Below are 24441 nucleotides of genomic sequence, written 5' to 3'. Positions count from 1 at the left end.
TAGTTTACATATTTGTTAATGAAATATTAGAGCAAAAAGCAACAGCAGAGCAATAATTCACAGAGAACGAGCAGCAAAACGTTTTAAACAGATTACAAAAACAATACATTCACATTACTGCTGACCATCTTCCAAAATATATCATCAGGTTTATATTCCCACCTTAAAGGCAGACCTTTCAGTATGGAATCATTAACAAATTCTAAACTTTCTTCACATCACGTTGGGTGCAATATAGTCACTTTACATTAAAATGTACACTATCAGTGAATGGTTATACCTGTAAGGGCCCTTTTCTAATGCAAGAAGCTTCCACATTCACAACAGAGCCTGACCAATACTGGATTATTCAAGATAACACTAACAGCAATATTTTAAAGATATATTAGTTTTTTCATTTTATTATTTATAACAAAGGTCACATTAAATTAGATTATTAAGAACTGTAACTGAGCGATGTAGAGAAGGAACATTTTACAGTGTAAAAACAAACATATTAGCACTCTCTGGTGGACAAACTGTTATAGGGACACCATTTCTAAATGATCACAAACATACCTTTCTCATTTCTGTATTAAACTTTCTTGTTATTTACTGGCTTACATGTACAGCATATACAGATATATCTGTTTAATGAGGGAAGCATGAAGAAGCTGTAGTGGACTGATAGTTCTTTAAACACATGAGATTCAGAGAGGAAGAGATGTAACCTCTCACCTCCTCTGTGCTCCTGGAGGATTTCGATGGCTTTGTTTGCCGTCATTGTAACAGAGAGCTGAAGCAGCAGACTGAACGGAAGAAAACATGAGACGGCCATGTGATCAGAGCAGTGAAGTCAACTGATCAGAGAGGACTAAACATTTTTAATAAAAGGTCAAACCAAATCAAATATAATAGGTAAACACATTGATCTATGGAACAAATGGTAAAATATTCTTACTTAATCCAGAGCGTCCGAGGCCTCCGTAACAGCTGAAGGAGGAAGGGAAAAAAAGTCAAAAATCCCATCAAATGATCTGAAAGCTGGAAGCAAATTGTTCAGTTGTGTAATAAGAGGTGTCCCGAGGCGTGACAGAAAATAGATGTCTTTGTGGTGAGATGTACTCTGGTTCTCTAGGGCTGTCTGGCACTTCAAAGGTTTAAAAATACTTCAGATACTAAAAACACAAAAGGATGTGTTCGTCACAGAAAGTATGGCTGTATCCATGTCTATTTTTAATCTTTACTCGTCCGGGGGATAGTTTTTAAGTTTGCATGCTTGGTTAGAAATACCCTGCTTCACATTCACATTCATACATTAAGTGAGTCCAACCAGTTTCTCCTTGTTGCCTGGTGAGCAGCTTCATCAGCTCACTTGGGGATTCAAGAGCCTCTCGGGGCCCTTTCAATAGATTTTACATGTCCTAGTGACCTTTTACTGCTGCTGGCAGTAGCTCGGTTTACGTGGAGCATTTTACTTCAGTAATAATAAAATAAAAAATACTTCATGTAACAAACAATAACACAAAATATTTGCAGCCATGGTGGCAGAAATAACCTGATTATAGAGGAGGATGATAATTTGTCATGTAAACACTCTTTATTATCTCTTTTTATTTCATCTTTTTGTTCACGCAGACATGATTAAATTAAGTTTGTTTGTTATTTAAACCCTCTTTTGCATCTTTGGAATGAGGGATGTTTAATATTTTAGGAAGAGAAACAGAAGGCTTACCTTCTGTTCAGTTGTTTAATCTATGTATTTATGTATAAATGTGCTCCACTATATGAAAATACTATATATCAAACAACAAAAGAAGATTCATCGTCAACAGTCAACAGTGATTCTGGATCTCAGTAATAAGCATCAGTTCACTCACTGGATCACAGTCCTCCTGTTGTTCTCGAGGCTGACCTGCAGCTCCTCGAGGATCTGGCAGCACTGCGTCAGCTCGGGAGCGTCTCCGTCTGGAAAGGGCATGTGGTGAACTGTGAAGCCTCGCTGCTGGTAGACGTCCAGCAGGGAGGGAACCCTGTACTTGTTAAGTTCTCCTCTGGTGCACGCCCTGGTTCTGGAGCTCCTCTGTTAACGACAAAGAAAACAACTAAATTTCAATCAAGTTTATTTCTTTAAAAGTTAGAGACTTTTTCTCTCATTACACTAAAACACAATCACTTTAGGAGTACAGGGATATGTTACATGTACGGGTTGTATCAGTGTTTATATTACTAGAATTAAACTTAATTTCACTGTAACTGCAGTGAATACAAAATATAATCTTCTTTAAAAGCAGGAGGCTCACTTTCTGCCAATTATGTATTTTCACAAATACATAAAAGCGTTAAATTGGCCTTTGGATAATCACACCAGACTGATAATATATTCCTTTTTGTTTCATTGATTTTCTCTGAATGAATCTGCAGCGGTGTCAGTGATGTCTGGAGCAATCATCGATCATTACACTCACTCAGAAACCACAGTTAAATATCCACATTAAAGCTGAAACAAGTAATCAAATAATCAATCGATTGACTGTAAATTTATCAGCGACTATTCTGTCAATTTTCAAGCAAAAATTATTAACAATTTCTGGGTTTTTTTGGCTTCTTAAATGTGATGTGCTGACTGTCTTCATCTTATATGACAGCCAGAGAATTGTAGAAAAAGTTACTAAAAATATCAGTAAAACTGATCTTTGAGCTCATAATAAATATATAATAATCTGCTCATAATTACACAAACTTACTGCACTTATTGTGCTCACTATTTGGGTTGAACAGTTCATCGGTTGTCCTGTTTTTGTCATGTATTGAATATAATATGAAATATCCATAAAATATGGCCCATACTCATCAAGGGGTCATCCACTGATGTAAAGGGCAGAGTTTAAAAAGAAAATATAAAACTTTTACAATAAATTGCACCACAATAAACAGGCCACTAATAAATACTACCATTGTGAAGCTATAATGATGATGATAATGTTGAGTTTTTGTTGAAACTGTGAGCAAGATGCTGTTTCAACTCTGAGATAATGGCATTTTGTTTTGTTTACTTCACAAAAAGTGTTTGTGTTGTTGTTTTACTACATATCATCATATGATATTGTACTATCCTCTAAAACATGCTAAAATAATGCTCTTTTTAAATGGTCCTTAAATTAAATTAATAAATTAAATTAGTATAGTGTCAGCAGGTATCTACACACCAACCTGTGAACTATGAATTAAACAAGTGACTAGCCAACAAACGTAAAGATATTCAGATTCCAGTGAAAACAACATATTATTTGACATTGCATTAACAGACCCTGCTAAGCGTAATTATTATAGTTATTTTTGTAGTTTGTAGTTGTTGTATTTTCTGTGCAGCTAAAACTGAGAACATTTAAATTAAACCTTTAACCAACCTCTAGTTTAGCTGCTGGCTCATGTAGGCTGTGGGCAGGTGGAATAGCACATTTAGTTGGTTAAGAAACGTTTATTGGCCGTTAACGATTTACCTTTATTAAAATGTTCTCCACTGGGAATATTACAGACATTTGTATCGATAATCTGTATTGATCACTTTTGTTATCAATCAGTATTCAGCCCATTTAATGTCATCCGAGGAAGCATTCAGCGTTATAATCACGACTCGTTGCTGCCCTCTTGTGGCGACAGTGAGGAACTGCAACACATTAAAATCGTCAAGTTCCGTCAATGCAGACGCGATACCACAATACCACTTCCGGTAAGTACTTTCAAAATACAGCGAACTGATCCTATTAAACAATTAGCTATAGCTAACTACGATTGTTGTTAATGTTACCTGTGCGGCTCATCTGTCAGACCGAAAACGGAGAATATTTAAATTAAACTTTTATCAGATCAACTTCTGTCACGTCTCCAGTCTGGTTAAGAAATAATTGTATCTCTTGAGGAAACTCAAGAACGATGGAAAATAAAAACACAAACGACATCAGTCCTGGCTTATAATTTTATTTAAATTTTAAAGTTACTTTAAGTAAGCAACATTCCCGTAAATTCTTTGTTAACTTTTGCAGACTGACATTATGGGATGTTTATTAGTCATTGATCACCGATCTGTTGCACAGAAGTTTCTGCTGCCACCAGACATAAAGACATCTTCTTCCCTCAGGCTGTGAGACTTTTATATTCTTCAACAATTCATCATGCAAATTAGTGTATAGTATATATATTAAAAGCAGTATAAATGGAACAATATCTGAATTTCATTCTACAACATAAATGACAATAAAATATACTTGAAACGTATCAGTTTACTTTATTTCATCACTTCCAATATCATAGCGGAATTTGCGATTCAAAAAGATTAATCTGATTTTAATTAGTTTTCTTGTGGTCATAGAAACACAAAGTCTACATTCTTCACTGGGAATACTACATACATTTGTAATGATAATCTGTATTGATCACTTTTTTTTTATCAATCAGTATCCAGTCCATTTAATGTCATCTGAAGAAGTAAAGTTGTAATCTCGACTCGTTGCTGCCCTCTTGTGGCGACAGTGAGGAACTGCAAAACACTAAAATCGTCAAGTTCCGTCAATGCAGACGCGATACCACAATACCACTTCCGGTAAGTACTTTCAAAATACAGCGAACTGATCCTGTTAAACAATTAGATAACAAAAAGTCATCAAAAAATAGTAATATCCTCAAATACATTTACTAATTTTTTGATGTAACCACCTATCCTCTTCTATATAAAAAGTGTGATAAACCTTTCCAATATATTAGTCTTTGTCTTTACATGGGCAGAGTCAGACCGTTTATCAGCAAAGGTGTCCAGATGATCGATCACAGTTTGATGTTTTACAAGGCGATTAGTTGCGACATTTGATATTGATCATTCATTAGGCTGCAGCTGATTCTCATTTTCAGCATCATCAACTCGAACATCACCTTTCAACCACATGTTAACCTCTTCAGTAAACTCACTGACATTCATTCATCTTTGGTTTATACATATATTTAATGTGTTTTCAGTTTCTCCAGCTGGCAACAAACCACGGAACGTGTCATATAAATTTAGTTCAGTTTGAACTTTCCAAATGTACATTTCATTAGTTCGTTTTTACCCACAGCTCCAATTCTGAAGAAATCCATATTCAAAGTCCATCGTCCGCTGATATCCGTTTAATCCAAAGATCGATCCGCTGGCAGCGCACACATCTCTCCAATTACTCCAGTGATAATCACACGATCCTCCAGGGCTTGTTTTTGAATTAAATGCTGCACAACGCCACTGGTGTGATTGCTAGACTGATTAAAACTAGTTGGACGTGTGTACTCCATACAGACATCTTCTTTAACTTGAAAAAGGTTTATTCTCACACAACAAAGACCTGCGTGTGCATGGCTACACTGTCAGTCCCCAATTATTCAACCTGTCCATGTGAGCTCACCTATACAATATCCTGCCCCTATACGCCACCCAGTGGTCGCAAAATAATTAACAAAAGATCAATAATACATAAACTACATATCATGGCAGCAACACATACTTTAAAATAGAGTATCAGTAATAATAATTTTTAATGATCAAAACATGCAAATAAAACATAAAAATGTTCTTTAATTCGTAGGATTAACAGATTCATATTACAAGTACACAGCATATGTAATCAGTAGTGTTTCCCGCCCTCCTCAATGTGCACAATGGCTCCTAATCTAAAAATATTTAATCTGCTCTTGGTAGAGTAGTTGTGACAGTGGCACTGAGGCAGCTGCCACTCACAACCTGTTCTGTGATCAGGAAGGAAATATGGAACAATGAGTTCAACAGCAGTGATTAAACAGAGTGGTGAATAAGATACTTGATTATCATGATGAATGGCACACATTGTCACTGATCAAAGTCCTTTAATCGTTTGTGCTTCTACATCATAAATTAGGTGAAACTTCACAGTCAACACTACTTATATTTTAGTCCTCCATGACAGAAGACTGTGTGCCGAGACCTCTTACATCTTCCATCAGCACCAGGACTGTTCACCAGCACCCAAAATGAGCATGGTAAGTTAAACTGCTTTGTTTGTGCTTTTATTTGCACCCTGTACTTTGTTGAATAAAAAACCTGGCAGATATCAATCTTTGGTTGTTGGCTGTTCACAGTAACGTTTAATTTTCTAATGAAAACTGTTTTTCTCAGAAACTTGAATTGAAGAATGTGAATCTGAGTGCTGGAGATCAGCTGAAAGTAAAGGGGTTTATTCTGCCTGAAGCTGAGAGGTAAGCTAAACAAACACATTGCATTAATTTGATATTAGACTCTTAAATGAATTAAACAATATGGTGATATCTATGCAGATGTATTTAAATGTTGACTTTGACTTTTATATTTAGCTTTTTTCCATCTGGACAGAGGTTTATAACTTCTGCAACACTGCAATCTCTAAAACTCATTTCTATTTCATTTCTGTCGGCACATACTGTAGCATAACATTTACATTTACTTGTAGATATTAGCATATAATGTGTATATATTTCATTACTATAGGGTACATAGGCTCTTATTATATTTGCATTTTATTTTTTTACTTATAAGTATATACCTATACATACATTTCTATTCTATATATTGTTAGATATTGTAATATAAGTATTATTTGTATTCTTTAACATTGTGTGATCACCTTGAACAACTGTACCAAACAAATTTCTTCCCGGGGATCAATAAAGTATTTTTGATTCTGATTTATAGTCAAATGTTGAAGGAAACAGTATAAAAATAGATTTATGGCCCTTTTTATAATTTTGTGTAAAGTTTCTCGATTGTAGTTGTATGAACCTGGTGATGCTCTAAGCTCTGCAAACATACAAATATTAAGACTGCTGTACATTTATTGTATAATCTCGGATCCACTCAGATTCCAGGTCGACCTCGGCTGTGGTCCAGACGACTTAGCTCTGCACTTCAACCCTCGTTTCCATGATGACACTGATGGAGCGGTTCTCATTTGCAACTCAAAGACTGCTGGTTGTTGGGGCGAGGAGAAACGGGAAATACACAACCCCTTACACAGGGGCACAGATGTCAAGGTGAGGGAATCTGATTCAAGGAAGTGAGGGTTTACCTCAGAAATATATCCTCCCAATTATAATATGTATATATAAGGATATTTATCCATTCAGGGAGTTTAGGTTTTGTGAGGAGAGGTTTTGAGATAATTGTCTCATTGTGGCTGTTCTCCTGAAACTAAAATGATTTATCTGTATGTATCGTTTCCATTTTAGATTGTGTTGAAGCTGACTGGAAACACATTTGAAGTGGAGCTTCCTGATGGACAGGAAGTCCAGTTTCCCAACCGTGAGAACATGGATGTCATTAGCTACATAAAAATCGCAGGAGACTTCAGACTGACTTCCTTTAAGATCTGCTGAGAGACACAACTGCTCTAACAAATGCATGCTGTGTTTATCAGTCTGGTTGAAGAGATGTAGATCTTCAGTACATCAGAAATTTATATTTATTTAAAAATGTCCTTTTGTGCACAAGAATATAAAATGTTTAAATTCAATTCTGTTTCTACAGTAGCCCAGAATAAACAAACCAAACACTGATTCATTCTCCTACACACACTGGAAGGAACTGTAAAATCTTACACGTTTGTCCTTTAAATAAACAACATCAGACCCTCATCAGAGACACCGCCTCTCTGCAAAGCTGCATTCTTAATTATACAATCTGTCATTTTGTGGTTGCACTAAACTGTTCTCAACATTTTTGTCATCTAATCTTTTGGTGACAAAACGATGAGTTTTAGTAGATTAAAAGCAAAAAGGATAAGATAATAAATATCACTAACATGGACCTTTGATTTAAGACAAAATCTTAAATAGCTAACAAAATTCACACTGTTATAATATATTATTTAAATAAATAATGTACATATTTTGAGAATATGTCAACAGAAAAATCTGATCGCTTTATAATGCTCAATAATAACAGGATAGGTTTCAATTCTAATGACCATGTGATGAGTTTATTTTTACAGAGAAAGAACAAAGACTGATATTTTTGTTAGTAATTATGGATATCAATATACCGTAACATTAAAATAAGTCTAATTAAGCAAACAACAAAACAAATTCCAATATGGATAAAACAAGATCATTTAAATTCGATAAACTGTAAAATTATTGAATACTCCAAACACTTGCAAAACATGAAGAATAAAAAAAAGAATCAATCAACAAATTCTTTTAAAAACATTTAAACTGAGGAAACAATAATATCAAAACCAAAATATCAAGATGAAGATGTTTGTGTTACATTTAAAAAATATTTTCAGATGAGTTGGATGACAGAAGCAACTAAAAGGTTAGCAAAAAAAACATTTGTAAATAAAAAATGTGTAAAAAAAAAATCCTTTTAATTAATTTTTTAAACCAAAAAAAAAAAAATTTAAAAAAAAACCAAAAGGCTGGCATTACTATTTTAAATCAATTAAACTATAAACGCTTCTGAAAACATGTCTCAGCTCAACATCCTTCTTTGTTCTTTAAACTTTAAACAACTGTAAGTCAAATGTAAGTCATCAAATATCTTGTAAGAAAAACACAAAATCTGGAATGAATAAAAATAACCTTCTCATCATGTATCTTAAAAAAATCATAAAAAAAACAATAACATCTGTTTGATGAGATGTATAATCAAAAAGTCAAAAAAAGTCAAATCATAGCTTACACCACTGTCCTCAAGATAAGACAATCTTAAAACTCCTTCATTCCTTTCTTAAATCAAAAACTAATTCCTTTCAATAGTTCTTCTGTTAGGTTTCAATTCTAATGACCATGTGATTAGTTTATTATTACAGGAAAAAAAAAATACACAAAGACAGAGATATCAATATACCGTAACATTAAAAGAAGTCTAATTAAGAAAAAAAAAAAAAATTTCCAATTTGGGAAAAACAAGAGCATTTAAATTTTGTAAACTTTAAGAATCATTGAATACAAACAAAAGAATCAAAAAAATCAATCAACAAATTCTTTAAAAACATTTAAACTGAGGAAACAATAATATCAAAACCAAAATATCAAGATGAAGATGTTTGTGTTACCTTTAAAAAATATTTTCAGATGAGTTGGATGACAGAAGCAACTAAAAGGTTAGCAAAAATAAAATTTGTAAATAAAAAATGTTTAAAAAAAATTTCAATTTGTCACAACTGTTTCCCATTTTGTTGAAAGTTTCATAGATATACAAACATCCACTGCATGACTCATCCTATCTATTACTTACTTTACATTCATTCTTTCAAAACCCCTCAAACACAGTTAACACAGATAATATACAACTTTTATCAAAACTACAAAACTTGTGTTGCCTGTTATATAAATGAGAATTGTACTATAGGAAAAAGGTAAAATATGGCTGACATTTCTTATTTTAAATCAATGAAACTATAAACACCTCTGAAAACATGTCTCAGCTCAGCTCAACATCCTTCTTTGTTTTTTAAGCTTTAAACAACTGTAAGTCAAACTGTAAATAATCATGTATCTTGTATTAAAAAACACAAACATCTGGAATGATTAAAAATATCCTTCTCATCAGTATTTTATAAGAAATTCATAACAACTTAAAACAATAATATGTCTGTTTGATGAGATTTTTATATAAAAGTAAAAAATATAAAAGTAAAAGTGAAATCAAAAGTCAAATCATAGCTTACATTACTGTCCAAAATAAAAATAAAAAATAAAATTCATTTATTCCTTTCTTAAATCAAAAACTAATTCCTTTGAACAGTTCTTCTGTTACTTTGAGTAAAGTTTTGTTGTTTCTGGGTCACTACAGATTGTACAGTTCATCCAGACTTTCAATAGCTTCTTGTTTACTGTGGTTTCTCCATTCACTGGGAATTTCTCCTTCGCCACAGAATTTTAATTTATAGTGATCTTCAAGTTGCTTTTGAAATCGACATACAAACCATTTCCAGTAGCTCAGCTTAGAGCCATCAGGGGTGATGCTCCAGTTAGCAAACCTTGGGCCAGCAGTTCGGTACTGTTTATAGGGAAATAACTCTTCTTTAGTTCCATCAGGGTAAAACCTTTCATCACTTGCAACATTTGTTGTGCAGAAACAGATGTCCAGTTCCACTGTGTTTTTGAAGTGCCAACCATTGACCCCATAGGGGCGATGAAAAGGCACACTATGGTCATCAGGATTGTGATCTTCTAAGGTGTTGGTACAAACAGCTGCACAGAATGGACACGTTACCCAGCAGCACTTGCACAGCTGATCGATGAGGATTTGATCAGGCTTCAGTCTGAATTCCTTCATCTTATCCAGTGAGATGTTGCTCATCTCTTCCATGATGGATTTAAGGCCTTTCTCAATCTCTTCTTTAAGAAAGTCAAAATTGTTTATGTCCCTGAAGTTTTGACAACTAATGGTGTCAAATGTTAGCTCATCTTTTAGCAAACTGGAAAATTCCTCCACCCACATGTCCGTATCTGCTTTTCTGGAGTTTTGACTTTCTCTGTTGCAGTAAATAAAGCTCGACTTACAAGTTGTTTGGTGTCTTCAACATTTTTCTTGAGCATATTTCCTGCTTTATCTTTGTTCTCTGTGAAGATGTATTTCTTTACTTCTTCTTTTATGAAAGTCTCTACTTGCCTCCTTGGGTGTCGGATGTAGGTGATATAGCCATTAAAGTCCTCTTCCTCTGCCAGTGACTTCAACACATGTTTCTCCAAGTTCAACCTGTTCCCATTGAATGCTGGGAAACTGCACCTCATCTCTCCAGCGAGATCAATGGCAGTCTTGTTACAGACAGCCTCAACAGCTGAACTCTTCAGTTTTTCACAGATCAGTTCTCCAAGCACAACAGCAGACGAGTTTCCTTTGCAGAAGCTTCTGAAAATGTTGTAATATTGGTTTTTCTTGCTTTTCAAATAACTGAGTGCATCGTTGTTCATTTTGAATTTCCTGTGGGACTCTGAAAGCCAACTACCTGCTCTGTCAAATACATACAGTAAGAGATCAACTGTAAACTCCTTCTTCAGAGCATATTTCCTCTTTGTTTCAAATTCTTTCACACTTTCTTTTACATTTTTGGCCACTTCTTGCAAGTATGTTTGACTGTAGCCTCTTGTAGCTACAGGTTTACGCTTAATTATGTCTAGGTTATGTTGTTCAACATCATCAATGAGGGATCTGATCAGTTGCTGTTCATCATATGGTAAAGAAGTCCCTGATGTATGTTTTTCCTTTTTTTGTCTTGAAAATCCCAACATCTTTTTGAAAGACATCCACCATGAATATCTTTGTTGCACTATTGGGTTCTTGTTTTCCCTCATATCATCTTGGGATTTTTGGCTTGTGTCACAAAATTCTTGATGCTTTGGGGGGATTATATAATCAAAATAATCTCCAACCTCTGATATGTTTTTGTAACGGCCACTGCTCTTGGATTCATTTATGAGAGACCATTCAATACCAAGCTCTTCAAGGATATCTGACTCATCTTTGTCATAGCTGATGTCCTGAAAAGGTTTTGTGTCTGCAGTTAGTTCATTAACCCAGCCACTCCAAACAGAGTCAAACTGCCTTTTAAGTTCCTCTTCATCTTTTGCCTTGTCTTTTAACTGATGAGCGAGCTCTTTGCTCTTTTCTAGCAGCTTGTTCTCAAACTCTGTCTTCTTATCATCAAGTTTTTTACGAGCATTCTTCTGCTGGATAATTTCTTCCAGTTTTTTCTGAACTCCATTCACTTGTTCATCATAAAACTCTTTGATTTTGCTTTCAAATCGGCCTCGCCACTGAACCAACATTTCTTTATCTTTGTTGTCATCAAAATATGTTGTCATATCTTTTTTGATCTTTTCATATGTTTTCTTCATTTCCGTTTGAAGACAACTGCGCTCGACATTGTCAAGTTTTCCATTTTCTATTCTTGTATAAAGCTGGTTTTCAATGGTCAACATTTTGCTCCTCAGGGCCCAGGTCCAGTTCCCATACTGGACCTCAAGTTTTCTGTACACTGCAATTTCAAGTGTGTTTTTGAAACTGAAAACAAAGTTTTCGTTCAACAGGGCCTTCCACAGGTCCTGAATTTTGCTTTTGAACTGTGAGAGACTAATCCCAGCAGACTGTGAAGCTTTAGAGAGGATGAAGTTCTTCAGCTCTTGAACACTCTCACTGTAACCTGGATTTGGAGGAGCCATAGGTGGACTTCCCTCCCATAGCTGGGCAAAGTATTTTACATCTTTTTGTACATCAAAAGCAATGATGTCACTGAAGCACTCAGCATCACAAACCTCCTCTTTGGCTGCTAGTTGGGCCATCTGGTCCAATTTTTCTTGCAGGCGTCTCTTTCCATCCATGTTTTTCTCTGCAGCTGCAATATCTGTAACATTCTGGTGAACAAACACACAACTTGGAGAAAGTTTAACTTTCTTCATCCTCATGAAAGCCTGAACAACAATCTGCAGAATATCTTGCATCTCAGCTGGATTCTCTCCGAAGATGTTGATCAATGTCATGTTTCCCAGACCAACAACAAATGTTGCCAGTTCATTGTCGTGGTGAAGAGAGGCGTTACCTGCCAACTCAAGAGCACGCAGTCCTTCAGTGTCCACCACTAGAACATAGTCAAACTGAAAGTCTTTCTTGATCTCCTCTGACACTCTGACTAGCTGCATGAAGGCACCCTTGGTGCACCTACCAGCACTCACTGCAAACTGTAACCCAAACATTGCATTCAGCATTGTGGATTTTCCACTGCTTTGTACACCCAAAACTGACAAAACAAAAACTTTTTTGTCACCCAGTTTCTTGATGACTTCATCTAAAAGACTGGAGATCCATGTTAAAGGCACATGACCTGCATCACCATCCATCAGCTCCATTGGGTGTCCTGCTATCATCAGCTCTGCAGCCAGCTCAGGGTATTTAGACCAGTCAGTCCGTTCCATCTTTGTTTGTTTCTGCAGAAATGCATGGGCTTCATAGATCTGTCCCATTTCTCTAAACATGTGCTCCAAGCCAAAAGTCGCTGACTGTAGTTTTCTTGATATTTGATCGAGCTCAGTTTGCTTGTTTTTTAGATGATCAGATTTGTCATGCTTCTCTTTCAAAACCACAAGCTCAGACCACTTTTCATCATAGTTTTGGAGAATTAAAGAGAGATCGTCTGCGGAGAGGGCATCTATCAAGATCTGAGTCCATTTAAGGAAATACTCTTTGTCTGTTGGTGGCAAAGATGAGAGGCTTTCAATGAACACCTTTATCAGTTTACTAGGGGAAGCAGAGCATTGATCCTGTCTTATTCTCTTCAGTTCATTTTGCTTTTTACATTTCTCATTCTCAATGTTTCCTTTGAGGTGATACAGTTCTTTGTTTATTCTGCCCCACTCATGCCAAAGTTGGCCTTGGCATGGGAGGAATTTATCTTTGATCTTTGAAACATCCATCCCCTGAAGCAAATCCACCATTTTCTTTGCAGCAGATTTCCCTTTGTTGCAGACTGTGTCATTTTCATCCACTCTGATTCCAGAGACCTCAGTCATGGTTTCAAGCTGGAAGGATGCAGGTGGTTCAGACAAAATCTTTCCAATGATTCCTTTTAGTTCATCAGAAATATCTGACTGGCTTCTGTCTTTTAGACCCATTTTGTATTTTCCTTTCTTCATCTGAACTGCACCACAATCATCATCAGCAGTGAGAATAATGAGAGGCTTTGGAGACTTGAGAAGGGCTGAGATAACATTTCTACTGTGATGGCTTTTTTCCAGAGTTGGTACCAGAACAACATTGACTGAAGATTTTTCAGTCAGTATGTCACGCTGTTTTTCAATCAACAGAGCATCACCATGAAGATTACAGAAAGCAATGCAGTCAGTGAAGGCATCATTGGGTTTTCCAGCAGGGCAGTACCAGGCAATCTCTACTACTCCTTCCATTAAATGACAAGACTTGGTGCTACCTGGGCAGTTTCTGTGGAAGAAGGTGCTGTGACGGTCATTGATCAAAGTGTTCATCAGCTGAGATTTAGACAGAGATAGTGACCCCAGACGGAAAAATGACACCATTGGTGTCTCAGCTTTACAGATGGGCATGCTCTTCATGGTGATCATTTTTGAATCATCTTTGATTTGAGTTATCTTCCATGTTTTTCTTATTTGTCTGAATGTCCACAGAGGACAGTCAATATCCATTGTGACTGGGTCAGGAACAAGTAAAGGTAAGGCATACTGACATTGTGATAGCTTCATAATCATGTTCTGCTTAAAAAAGCTGTCTGAACAGTGAAATACTGCCATTTGAACATCCATTGGATGCACACGTGTCTGTTTTGATTGATCAGAGTCTACACTGGTGCTCAAAAGAGCATCTATGTCATTTTCTTCTGTCTCAGTTGTGTCAACCTCTGGTATAGGATTTGCGTGGCTAACCTCTGCACTGTCTTGTCTGACAGGAATATATCTGGCTCTGTAGTCTAACATCATCAACTTCTGAAGAAAAGTATGAGCTAGATGTTTCTCACATGTCCCATGGTCCTGTTTCATAGGTGGACCTATTTTAAGGAAATCTGTTGGAGTCAACTTCTGTTGACTTTTGTCTTGAAGGTGAAGTCTGCAAAGGAGTGTTTCAGTTTCTCTTTGTTTCTTTATGTTGATTTCTTCTGAAATCTTCACTGACTGCTGTAAGTAAATATTTATTGTATTTAAAATATGACAATGACATATAATATGATATAGAGTAAATATTCCTAAAGGTCTTAAGAATTAAATTTCGAGTCTCTTACCTTATCCATCTTTCCACTCATTTCCATATTTAGGGTTCCTGCAGTAGGATAATGATTTCATTATAAGAACGCAATCTGCTATTGAACCAATACATTTTTATTTTGTTCTTCTGCAATTTTGAATGTTATAAGCATAAATTATAAATTTGACTGTTTTGTGTTATTGTGCAATTACATAATTCATTAAAATGTTACTTTTCTCGTTGGTTGTAGATGGGTCTGACTTGATTTCCAATTCTCCTCCTACTGTCTTTTCTGTGTGTTCAACATCTTCAAGTTCAATAAATGGATTACACTGAGAAAAGAACAAATTGTTTAGCCCACTACATTATACTTATTTAAATTAAGAAACTATTGAGAGAGTTCAGAATACAACAACACCAAAAATAAAAGCAAGAAAAAATACTTGAGAAAGAAGAAAGTAAAGTATTCTGCAAAAATGTTTTCAACTCATCCATGTGTCCAACCAAGAGGTTCATGGAGTCAAACTCTGTCCAAGTCTAAACTCAAAAGGCAGATGAACGCTATAAAACGTATGTAGCATTGAAGTGGTACTCCACCCTGTTTTTGAGCTGTTGTGACGGTCCCTGTCTAACATGTTGATGTGCTGATGTGGTGGACCAGTTATTGTTTTTTCTGTGTGTACCATCAGCAGCGTATGGATTTGGAGCACCTGGGTCAGGCGCTCCTAAAGGATAAAAACCCTGTCCCAGCTTTGCTCTGGTCTCTCTCATTTGGCTGCATCCCCGCCAGCAGAAGCACGTTCCCCCGCTTTTGTTTGATTTTTGCTTTGTTTTCACTTGACTACATTTACACATCATATTGCTCACACATCCACATTTACATTACTGATGTTACTGACTGACACACTTCACATTTGTATTTATTACCTCAGTTGTTTAAGTTACTATAATAAATTCACAAATTTCTTCCCATCTATTGTGTCATGGCCTAGGAGCCGGGTTATGACACTGTAGACTAAATCATATGACTATACTGTGATGAAACAATTTACCCTGAACATTGTAAGGCCAATGCTGATCGAGTTGACTGTTTCTTTTTGGGACTACTTTATATCATGACATATATACATATTAAAAAAAAGAGCGTTAACGACCTCTAATCGGAGGGCAGCCCACCTCTGTGAAAGAAAGAGTCTGTGAAACCACTGCATTCATTTTTAAATGTATACTGATCGAGACGCAAACATTTCACAGGCATTTATGCTAGTTTGTGCTTGTCTACTTAATATTTGTATTTTTTTGCAATGGTTTGGACTGCAGTAGAGCCACCGGACTGCAATCTTTACCTTGATCTCACACACTAGCAGTCCCCACAGACAGACATACCAGACAGTTAAAGCTACAACAAAGATACCGTTGTACATTTACAAACAGCCATAGTTGTCCTTTTAATGACTGTAAAAGCTCCAGCAGACTCTCTGTGTTTCTACTGCGCACACAGAGAGACTGAGAGCAGCTCCTCATTAGCCCTGACTACCAGCTCGCTGTTCCTGCAACCCTGCTATGGACAGTCTGTCAATCACTCTAGTCAGTGTTGAAGCCACACCCCCAAAAGGCACAGCACTTTGTAGGTCTCTAATGCATTGTTTTAATTTGCTGAGAGGAAGAGAGCTAGCTGAATTGAAGCTTCTGTGTGACAATGAAAACTGAGGACCGAATGATCTTACCTTGACCTCTGTTTTTTCTGTGTTCTCATCCAGCTTGTCCACTGCAGGATAATGTAACAACAAGCAGATTGCAGGATCAAACATAAAATAAATAGTTTTTGGTCAGTGAACTATTCCAGGTGAAGAAGATTTATTTGCATAAATGTGTATTCAAAAAGTTAATTGTTCAACAATATGCATTACAACAAAATGCAATACAACAATAAAAGGAAGAGTATTTCTCACATTCTTTGGTCACCGTTGAAACAGTCTGAGATGTTGGACCAGCGTCCTTCACTGCACCACTCTCCTCCACAGACTGCTCAGTCATGTTACTGCTGCTTTCATTGCTGACCTCTTTAACTTCATCAGCCTCTCCTGCTGAAGGGTCAAAGCCATCAAACATCAGATATTAGTTGAAACAAATGCTAAAGGGTGCCTTGTGCATCTTTATGAAACGGAGCGGGAGCGGGACAAAGCGTCGGTATTTGATGACCTGGGATGGAGAAATCGCAAAGTAACATGGTATGGCAAAAAGAACACAGGGGGCAAGGCAACAGTAGGGAGAATACTATATGCTTACATTTATGCAACAACAAGACACAGGATGTTGTTAATGTTATTTATTTGTTTATTGGGTCATAAGAGAAATTGAGTACTAACTTTCTAATTATTTTGATGGACATTTCTTTCCCCCAAAAAACATAATTGTAAGATATTATAATCATAAATAAATGCCTTATAAAATGATTATAATGTATTACTATGAGAATAATAACACACTATCATTCTGGCAAATAAATGCCATTGGGTGATCAGCAATTATGAAGTATTATGATACTTGCCCTTATAAGTCATTATGAAATGCTTTATAATGTGTTGTGATTGTTGTTATAAAGCATTGTGAATATTTATGAGTGCTTAAAACTATAAACATACATTATGTTTTTAAGTCCATTTTATACATGGGCATTACGAACATTTTAACAAAGAGGTATTTGCCAATATGATGTGTGCATTCACTGTCCCACGTGATTCATCTCCTCTACTCAAAATGTAAAAAAAATTCCATTCTTCATTAAAACGTTACCTTTCTCCTTGGTTGCAGATGGCACAGACTTGTTTTCAGACTCTCCTCCTGTGTTGTCTTCGTTCCTTTCCGAGTCTTTAACATCTGTAGGTTCAATCACTGGAAGACCCTAGATTTACATAATTTATAGCTATTACAGGTTAGTCCAGAAATTTGTAAGCCCAACCAAAACATCTTACACCATAGATCATAGCTGACGCTATTGTTACATGAGTCAAGAGATCTTAGGTGTGAAGAATAAATACGGTAAACTAACTTTTGAATGTAAATGGGGAATTGTATAACTGAGAGATTTTCTTGGACAAATATAATATTCACATTTCTCATCGGAAGTGTGACAAGTCAATACCTAATAGTAAAGTGTCTATAACATAAAGCATACACCTTGATGTACTATTTTAAATGTCCCCCTACTATTAATGGGATCTCTACATCTGATAGAATGTGCACTCATGCTTTTATTAGAAATCAGTTTGAGCATATTGCTACTCCTATGTATAGATATAGAAGGTTATATTTATTTTAAAAAATAAAAAAGTTTGGTCTTTTATTGCCTTTAATTGATAGTGACAGCTGAAGATAGACAGGAAAGGGGGGTAGAGAGAGAGGGGATGACACGCAGCAGCAAGGACTCCGCCAGCTCTACCATGTGAGCTAACCAGGCATCCATAGATGGTTATATTTAAACAGAAATAATATATATTATATATAATTCCAAACAGAATCAAAGACTGTTTATTGAACATTGTACACAGGTACTACTGAAAGCTTCTTCCCAACTGTAACCAACAGATAGACTTTTTGCATTTGTGAGGGGGAAATCATTGAACATGTATTTGTAGACTGATTTCATGTAACTTCTTTTTGGTTTGATTTACACTGTTCAATTTTTTTTTTTGAAAAAAGAAAGATATCACATGAAAGAAAAAACGAGTGATGTGAGAGTATTGTGAAAGGTTTATATATTGCAGTTGGCTCATTATGTGTCATCACAGAGCATTCAGCTAAATGTGTCCTGAGTGTGTGTTTACTGAAGTTGGCTACTAATGGACATTAATTTATTCATTTTATGTTTATGAAAGGGAAAAGCCTACAGTTCATTGTCTGTTTTAAGATGCATTAACCCTTTATGTAATATTATTTATCTGAAGGAAAGAAATGCGGAAATGCTATTGTTTAAGTTTATACCATCATTTAGCTTTGCCAATGAAAACAATTGTCTCTAGTCATACAGACTTATATGAGTACAGTTGTAGTTGTAGTGTGATTTGAACAGTTTGTTTATATAGTTAATGGTAACTGTGGTTTATTGAGAAAAGTGAATATGATACATATAAGGGAAAGAAATAGAAATTATTATAACCGAATGTATCTATTCTATACAGCAACATGCAGATTGGTTTTTGATCCTTGACTACTACAGGTAGTTTTAGAAAATAAATGCCTCTCTATGTAATGATCATTCATGAAGGTTTTTTAAAAGATCTTACCTTTACCTTGATTTCCATTGCATTCTCCTCCATCTCTTCTACTGCAAGATAATTTAAGAAAAAGCAGATTGTGCAGTTGTATTAGCTAACCATCCTATGTTCATTACATTTAGCAAATTTGTGCAAAATCTGTTCAATGTCTTTTTTTCCAGGGGGGCATTATTAGGGACACAATATCGCCCCTGGCAGGTCAGAAAAAAACACTGATGCTTTACAGTTTTCCTCAGTTTCGTTGGCAAATGCTAATTGTGATTCTCAGATTTGTTTTACAAATCTGTAGTTCTTTTTCACACAACAGTAAATTAATTTCTTGTATTTTCAAATGATCCAGTGATGCTTTGCGTTGCCTCTGTGATCAAAATTACTTCCACAATTACTGCACGTGGACCAGGCAGCTGGTAGAAAGACTACTTCGGAGGGAAATATCTGGCTCTTTAGCTGTTAAATTGTCCACTATGTTCAACAGCCAATCACTAACTGTGTTGTTTGGTGTTGAGCAGGAAGTGTACAGTGGGTTCTTAGAGCTTTTTTTCTGAAAACAGCTGCCTTGTGCTGCAGAAAACCACACTGTGAGAACAGCTGAGCTGAAACTCACTAGGAAGCTCTGTTCTCTCCACATTATCTTGTGTATCAACAGTCATAGTGTCATCTTTGAATGCCAACATTAAAATCTCACCTGTTTGATTTTGCTGAAACACAGAGGAATCAATCCTCTCTTCTTCGTGGGATTTGTGGTCTAGATGTTCTTCCTGCTCTTTATTTTTATTACACATCAGTCCAGTGTAGCAGTGTGGATCATTTTCAGAGACCATGACATCTATTTTTTCCAACAGAGCGATTATCTCTTTTTCATCCATCATACCTTTTGTACATGTTTGATATCTTTTTTCATCAAAACTGCTGTTGGCTTTCAGGTCTGTCAATGCACTTTCACATTTTTCATCTGACGCATGAGTCACAACTGTCATTAAATAAGCAACTGATCCTTTCCCAAAGGCTTTTTCTAACCACTGCACTCCTGAACTGTACTGGCTGTTATGCTGACCATTTGGTAACAGTAAGAGAAAGGCATGAATTCCCTGATTAAATGGGAATTTGTCAATATTTTGTAGACCAAGCATGTTAATGACATAGAAGTGTCGACCACATAAATCATACAGTTTGGATGAAAACTGTTCAATATTTGTTTGCTCGTCATGGTCAATTAAGAGGTTTTTTGATCCAATCTCAGTGGAATTTGTGTCACCAATCAACACAAGTGTCAGTTTCGGCATCACTGAAACAGAGAGTAACATCAATATGTTAAGTGCAGTAATGACTAAAACAACGCAATGTACAGAGTTTGTAGAAATGCACTGACATGTTACTGTACTATCCATTCTTGATTAAACTATTACCTTTCTCACTGGTTGCAGATGGTACAGACTTGATTTCAGACTCTCCTCCAGTGCTTGCATCATTCTTCTCTGAGTGTTGAGCTTCACCAGTTTCATTCCCTAGATTAAACTGAGAGAACAGGTAATTTTATTTTGGAATTAGTTCTCCAGGTTAGAACGACTGAGATTATGATTGCAAACCCAAAACCAAGGAAACCGCATAAATATAAATGTATATTGAAGATGAACAACAGTGTTACATTAATAGCATATAAAATGAGAGCACTGTAAAGGAATTTATATCACCAAATGCAAGTGAGACTGTATCAAAGTAAAAAGAAGAAAAAAATTCACTCTTAACGGGTTCATCCAATGTCAAACGGGAGATAGATAGATAGATAGATAGATAGATAGATAGATAGATAGATAGATAGATAGATAGATAGATAATAAGGCAACAAAACAATTTTTCTGAGTAACATATTAACCTCCACTGCTCACTTTTAAGGCAAATGTACAACTGTTTTTGCAAAGGACAAGTAACTCCTTGAGAGCAGTGGTTAGTAGCCAAAATATGTATTTTTAGGCTACTTGAGCATTCAGTCAGTCAGGCTTTTTCTCTCTGTTTTATTACAGAGACTATGTTTCTTTTTATTTTACATAAAATGCTTTACATAAGTTTCCATTATGTAAAGTATATTGAATGCATCTTCTGCATTTCAAGATGAGGCAGATCAGTAAGTCTGTGTGGTCTGTAGAAGAAAACCATGAACAAGCATTTATCAGACAGACTTTACTGCTTCGCACTGCTGGTTAGATGCTTAACTCAATGTTGTTGTCTAGTACTTGTACTTGTGTAATGACAATTACACTAAAGTTGAATCAAAAAAAGGAAGACTGTTAAATTACACAAAAATGCTGTAAGATAATAACTAATGTAGGTAAAAATATTTGCCTTTACCTGGGCTTTGGCTGCACTCTCCTGCATCTCATCTGCCATGTAAGAAATATATATATATATAGGATTAGCATACAACATATTTGGTTTGCTACCCATCTTAGTTTATGAAATATAATTTTAAAATGTTTAAAAGACCTTTGTCATCTTTACACAGTTGTAAGAAAAAGTCATTCAGTCAAATACAACAATCACTGCAAATGCACATTAATATGAGAGAGAGAGAGAGAGAGAGAGAGAGAGAGAGAGAGAGAGAGAGAGACAGAAAGAGAGAAGATATTTTTTTATAATTTTGCATTTGGAGAATAAAGTCCAGGTGTCAGAAATAATATTACATTTCAAGAATAAAGACAATAAACCCTTGGACCACATGTACACAGCATTATTCATTATTAGGGAGCTGAGTCCTGCTCTCTGCCCTGCAGAGGAGAGGTGTGGCCATAAACGACAGCAAAATGTAATAACACTAGGCGCCACACTCTGTTTATAACATTATAATTATTATGCGCGTCTACGTAGCGCTAGACAGAGATTTCTAGAAATTCTTTCAAGTGAAGTCGTGTTAAATAAAATCTTCATGTTTCCTATATTTATTTACATTCTGTACTTTAAGTCTATACACGAAAGCACTGTAGTGTTACATAAACTCACCTTTTGTTACGCGTTTCCTTAGCTCTGCGTTGTCTGTGTAGATGTAACGGTCTTCTCAGAAATACTTCCTGTCCCCACATACATATATAGAGAGAAAGGCTTTCCTTAAAGTCACATGGTTTAGGGGAAATCAGGGCAGTTATACTTTCACTTTTCTTTTTGTAATTAAGAGTAATGTGCATGCAGAGTTTCTCAGCTCAGCATAACATCACAAAATGAGCACAAACCACTGACAACACTGAAGACTTGCAACAAAACGTAGTCTCTATAATAATAGATGTCATTTTAACTAGACCAGGATTTTGGGCAACATATAGTCTGGTTTAAGACCATATTTTAAAAAGATCATTAAATATTTACAATATAAAATTAAGTAAATGTTTAATATAAACACTGCACTCTCTTTGTTTGCAGTATGGTGGTGCTTTTTCTATTTTAGTTTTATTCATTTAATTTTTTCAAGCTTTATTTCAAGGGATTCAAGACCAAGTTGAGGCGAGTAAGAGGGAAAACCTAGTATTTATTCGCATAAATGCAGTTCTAATTTAGCAATGTATCTAGCAGCAATTAATGTGATGTGGTAAGGCTTTTCTTGTTCCTTGAACAGAGCAAGTGAAAGTCACAGTTGAACTATGATAATATTATATACCATGCACGAAGAAAACGATGCACCTCTGTCATCATATATTTTACAGAACAAACGTTTGTTCTGATGGTTTGTGTGATACACTTGTTTGCAGTCATTCAACTTTAATTTTTTTGTTTAATCACCAGGTGACCTGAGCCATCATGATGACGACTTTATGGCAACAACCAAAGGTTCAACATTTCCTAAGGCTTTATAAAACTCTTTATGCATTTTTGTTATCATCAATTATAAAGTATTAAAAAATTATAATGTGTTAGACACAAGTCCTGGGTTGCACAGCACATTATAACTACCTTAATACTCTAGTGAGAAGGCACCCTGGTTGTTGTTTCTGGGACAATCCCAGCCAAAGCTACAGTAAAGTAAATGAAAACATTCTTCATAGATCCTTAAATTTTATATTTTCGCCTATTGTACTTCTCTGTTTGTAGTACTGTATTTCCTCAATGCATCAAGATATTCACATTCTGTTTTTTTCGGACATATAGAGGAAACCCCTTCCCACTTCCACACCAAATTGAAATCAATCAAAGCTTGCATTATGAAATTCCATGTGTTCAAGTGTATAGTTTAAATTTCACTTTCAGCAGTTTGAGCTACAGTAGCTCGTCTGTTAGATCGGACCACACGGGGCAGCCTTCGCTCCCCACATGCATCACTGAGCCTTGGCCACCAATGACTCTGTCTCCGGTTTACCTCTTTTCCTCCCTTGGGCCACTTTCGATAGGTACTGACTACTGCCGACCGGGAACATCCCTCTGACCCAGTCGTCTAGCCATTACAATTTGGCCCTTGATAAAGTTGCTCAAATCCTCACGCTGCCCATTTTTCCTGCTTCTAACACATCAACTACAGGACAAAATGTTCATTAACATTACTAACCTACTAATATAGCCCACCCACTGACAGGTGCCATGATAACAAGATAATTTGTTATGGACTTCACCTGTCAGTGGTCATAATGTTATGGCTGATCGGTGTCATCATAGTTCTTACATACCTGTTACAAATTATGTATATGTATACAAGTTATTTAAAAAGCTTTTTGCAACCCCCTACTCTAAAGTGTAAACTATTTATTATGTAGGATTGCTCACCTGATACGAAGGTACGGAAGCATATTGCATTGACTTGAAAATTAACAAGATACCTCCAGTGCACTCTCAATGTCCAGCGCTAGCTCTCAGCCCCCCTGAGCCTAACCCAAATCCTGTATTTAACCTCAAGCAAATTCCAGCAGGCTCATGCAGGGCTTCCATCCTTCAGTCCCTGGTACCCTGCTGGAGACAGGAGGGAGAGAGATCGGGAGAATGGATTACCAACAGGGCAAAGTAATATTTTCATGCTTACATTATGCATATTCTTAACACTTTTTGGGTTGAGATGTCATCCTCTTACTCTCATTGCTCTAAGGTCCAGTATGTAACATTTAGGAGGATCTATTGGCAGAAATGCAATATAATGTTCATAGGTATATTTTCATTAGTGTATAATCAGTTGAATATAGAAATCATGTGTTTTTGTTATCTTTTTTAAAATTTTTATCTACAAACACATAGGTTAACTTACATGGAGTCCGCCACGTTGAACTGCCATGTTTCTGCATTAGACCAGAACAGACAGAGTGGCTGTAAATACAACCTTTCATGTTTTTGAGTTCAGTGGCCTCCATAGTGCTTGAGGACATTTTCAGAAAACCTAAATGTTGCACTGCAACTCATTCTTTCTATATAATACAATTAAAATATGTAGTGATCAGATATAAATAGATGCAGGTTCACTGATTTTGGAAA

The 24441-nt window shown here is 35.9% G+C and overlaps 3 protein-coding genes across 4 annotated transcripts in view; 1 reads left to right on the top strand and 2 right to left on the bottom strand.

Annotated features, from left to right (window-relative positions):
• Nucleotides 1–24441, bottom strand: part of cdkn3 (cyclin-dependent kinase inhibitor 3) — a 32353-nt gene that overhangs the window by 384 nt on the left and 7528 nt on the right. The window lies entirely within an intron of this gene.
• Nucleotides 5928–7652, top strand: LOC127361449 (galectin-2-like). The gene is made up of 4 exons (XM_051396078.1): nt 5928–6021; nt 6158–6237; nt 6876–7047; nt 7243–7652. Exons 1-4 carry the CDS (start codon nt 6013–6015, stop codon nt 7387–7389), a joined length of 408 nt encoding a protein of 135 aa, XP_051252038.1. The 5' UTR covers nt 5928–6012; the 3' UTR covers nt 7390–7652.
• LOC127361412 (interferon-induced very large GTPase 1) lies at nt 10279–20630 on the bottom strand. 2 transcript variants are annotated; one of them, XM_051396001.1, is made up of 9 exons: nt 20412–20604; nt 19691–20290; nt 19015–19055; nt 17525–17633; nt 16681–16815; nt 16456–16523; nt 14961–15060; nt 14766–14803; nt 10279–14661 (listed from the first exon to the last, which is right to left on the bottom strand). In XM_051396001.1, the coding sequence occupies exons 2-9, from the start codon at nt 20286–20288 to the stop codon at nt 10432–10434; spliced, it is 5319 nt and encodes a 1772-aa protein (XP_051251961.1). In that variant the 5' UTR covers nt 20289–20290; nt 20412–20604; the 3' UTR covers nt 10279–10431. The 2 variants fall into 2 exon arrangements, with proteins under 2 accessions (XP_051251961.1, XP_051251962.1); XM_051396002.1 differs by having other exon boundaries at nt 14620–14661; nt 14941–15060; nt 20412–20630.

This window comes from Dicentrarchus labrax, unplaced genomic scaffold (genome assembly GCF_905237075.1).
Source record: "Dicentrarchus labrax unplaced genomic scaffold, dlabrax2021, whole genome shotgun sequence".
Classification (NCBI taxonomy): domain Eukaryota; kingdom Metazoa; phylum Chordata; class Actinopteri; family Moronidae; genus Dicentrarchus; species Dicentrarchus labrax.
The sequence above is the reverse complement of the archived record's forward strand: the minus strand, read 5'-3'. Positions and strand labels throughout refer to the sequence as shown.